Here is a 1,333-nt window from a genome sequence, read left to right as displayed (position 1 = left end):
AGGACGTTCTCATGGGAAAGCTGACCTGCTTTCACACCACAAGCAGTGGCATGCTGAGTAAGGTTCTTGGGCGAAAGTAATCCGAGTTAAGTGAACAGCCTTTGCGCATTTGCAGAATTCTCCGAGGTGTTTTTTCGGTGTGCAGGACCTTGGACTCCTTGTAGACAAGGGGCCGGTGTCACTGACGGGCGTATTTAGGGAATGTGACTCAGGCGCATGGATTTCCCGAGCACTTGAACCTGGGACTCTGAGAACCGCGCTGCACGCTCAGGTGTCAGATGGATTTCAGGGAGACTTTCTCTGACACGTGGCCCACACCCCCAGCTCTGTGAGCGCGGTAGACTGGGTGCCCTGACGCTGTGCCTGGATGTCGTGTGCCTCTGCTCTAGAGCTCATTCTCCTGTCGTGCGTGCCACGTCTGTTCTGCACATGCCACTCCCCTCCCCCACCCCCGGTCTCCCCAGAGGATGCAGATGAGAGAGCTAAGGGACTTCGCCCTCACGGAGACTTTCCCGATGGCCCCTCCCAGGGGCAGCCTTGAGGGGGCTTGGGTGTTCATGTGCGCAGAGAAGTAGCAGCACTTACCCAAGAATCTTCTGTCTGTTCCTGGCTGTTGGTCTTTCTCCTGGTTGGTGCCGTAGCGCAGAGATGATGGGGAACATGGAGCTGGCCCCAGAAGTGGACGTCAGCGCCCTGGAGCCTTTGCTGTCTCCACACGTGGTCTCTGAGCTGCTGGACACGTACATGTCGACTCTCACTGTGAGTAGGACGGTGCGGGCCCAGGGCGCAGACACTGCGGCGGCCCTGCCAGGCGGGCTGTGGCCAGTGCCGTGGGCAGAAGCAGGGCGAGCCCCTGCCCGGGCGCCGGCCTCCTGAGGGTGCACGGGCTCTGTGTCTGGGAATCGGGTCTTGAAACGTATGTCGGGCAGTTAGACTAGGGGCGCGGCCTCATCTCCGGCTGGAGGAATGAGCCTGTCCTGTGCCCGGTGGCCAGCGAGACGCTGGACGTCCTGCCCAAGTGCAGTTGGCACCTGCCAGCCCGAGAGTGGGAGGGTGGCATTTAGGGCACCGAGTGCTGCCTGGTGACCCTAGGCAGTCCCAGAGCATGAGGAGGGCAGAGTCTGCTTCCTGGGCCAGTGCGCTTGGCGCCAGACTGCACTGTCACCGAGCTGCGGTGGCCCATGCCTGGGCCCACGCCTCTGCTCATAAGGACGGCGCTGGTGCCCAGGCCGCCAGAGGCGGGTCTTCCACGTGTCCCTGAACCGGCCTGTCCTCCAGAAGCTTCAGTCGATGGAGGCTGGCGAGGGCACCTCGGATGGCCTCTCTGGTGGCG

At 62.0% G+C, this 1,333-nt stretch overlaps 1 protein-coding gene across 7 annotated transcripts in view; it reads left to right on the top strand.

The window, feature by feature from the left end:
- EXOC3 (exocyst complex component 3) overlaps positions 1-1,333 on the top strand; it is a 24,261-nt gene that overhangs the window by 11,019 nt on the left and 11,909 nt on the right. For all 7 annotated transcript variants that reach the window (XM_025050492.1, XM_015593428.2, XM_015593431.2 and 4 more), the window contains one exon: positions 642-759. In XM_025050492.1, the coding sequence (XP_024906260.1) occupies positions 642-759 (118 nt within the window). The remainder of the gene's footprint in view (positions 1-641; positions 760-1,333) is intronic.

The sequence above is a fragment of the Pteropus alecto genome, unplaced genomic scaffold, assembly GCF_000325575.1.
Source record: "Pteropus alecto unplaced genomic scaffold, ASM32557v1 scaffold137, whole genome shotgun sequence".
Taxonomy (NCBI): Eukaryota; Metazoa; Chordata; class Mammalia; order Chiroptera; family Pteropodidae; genus Pteropus; species Pteropus alecto.
Note: the sequence above shows the minus strand (reverse complement) of the source record. Positions and strands in the feature narration are given on the sequence as shown.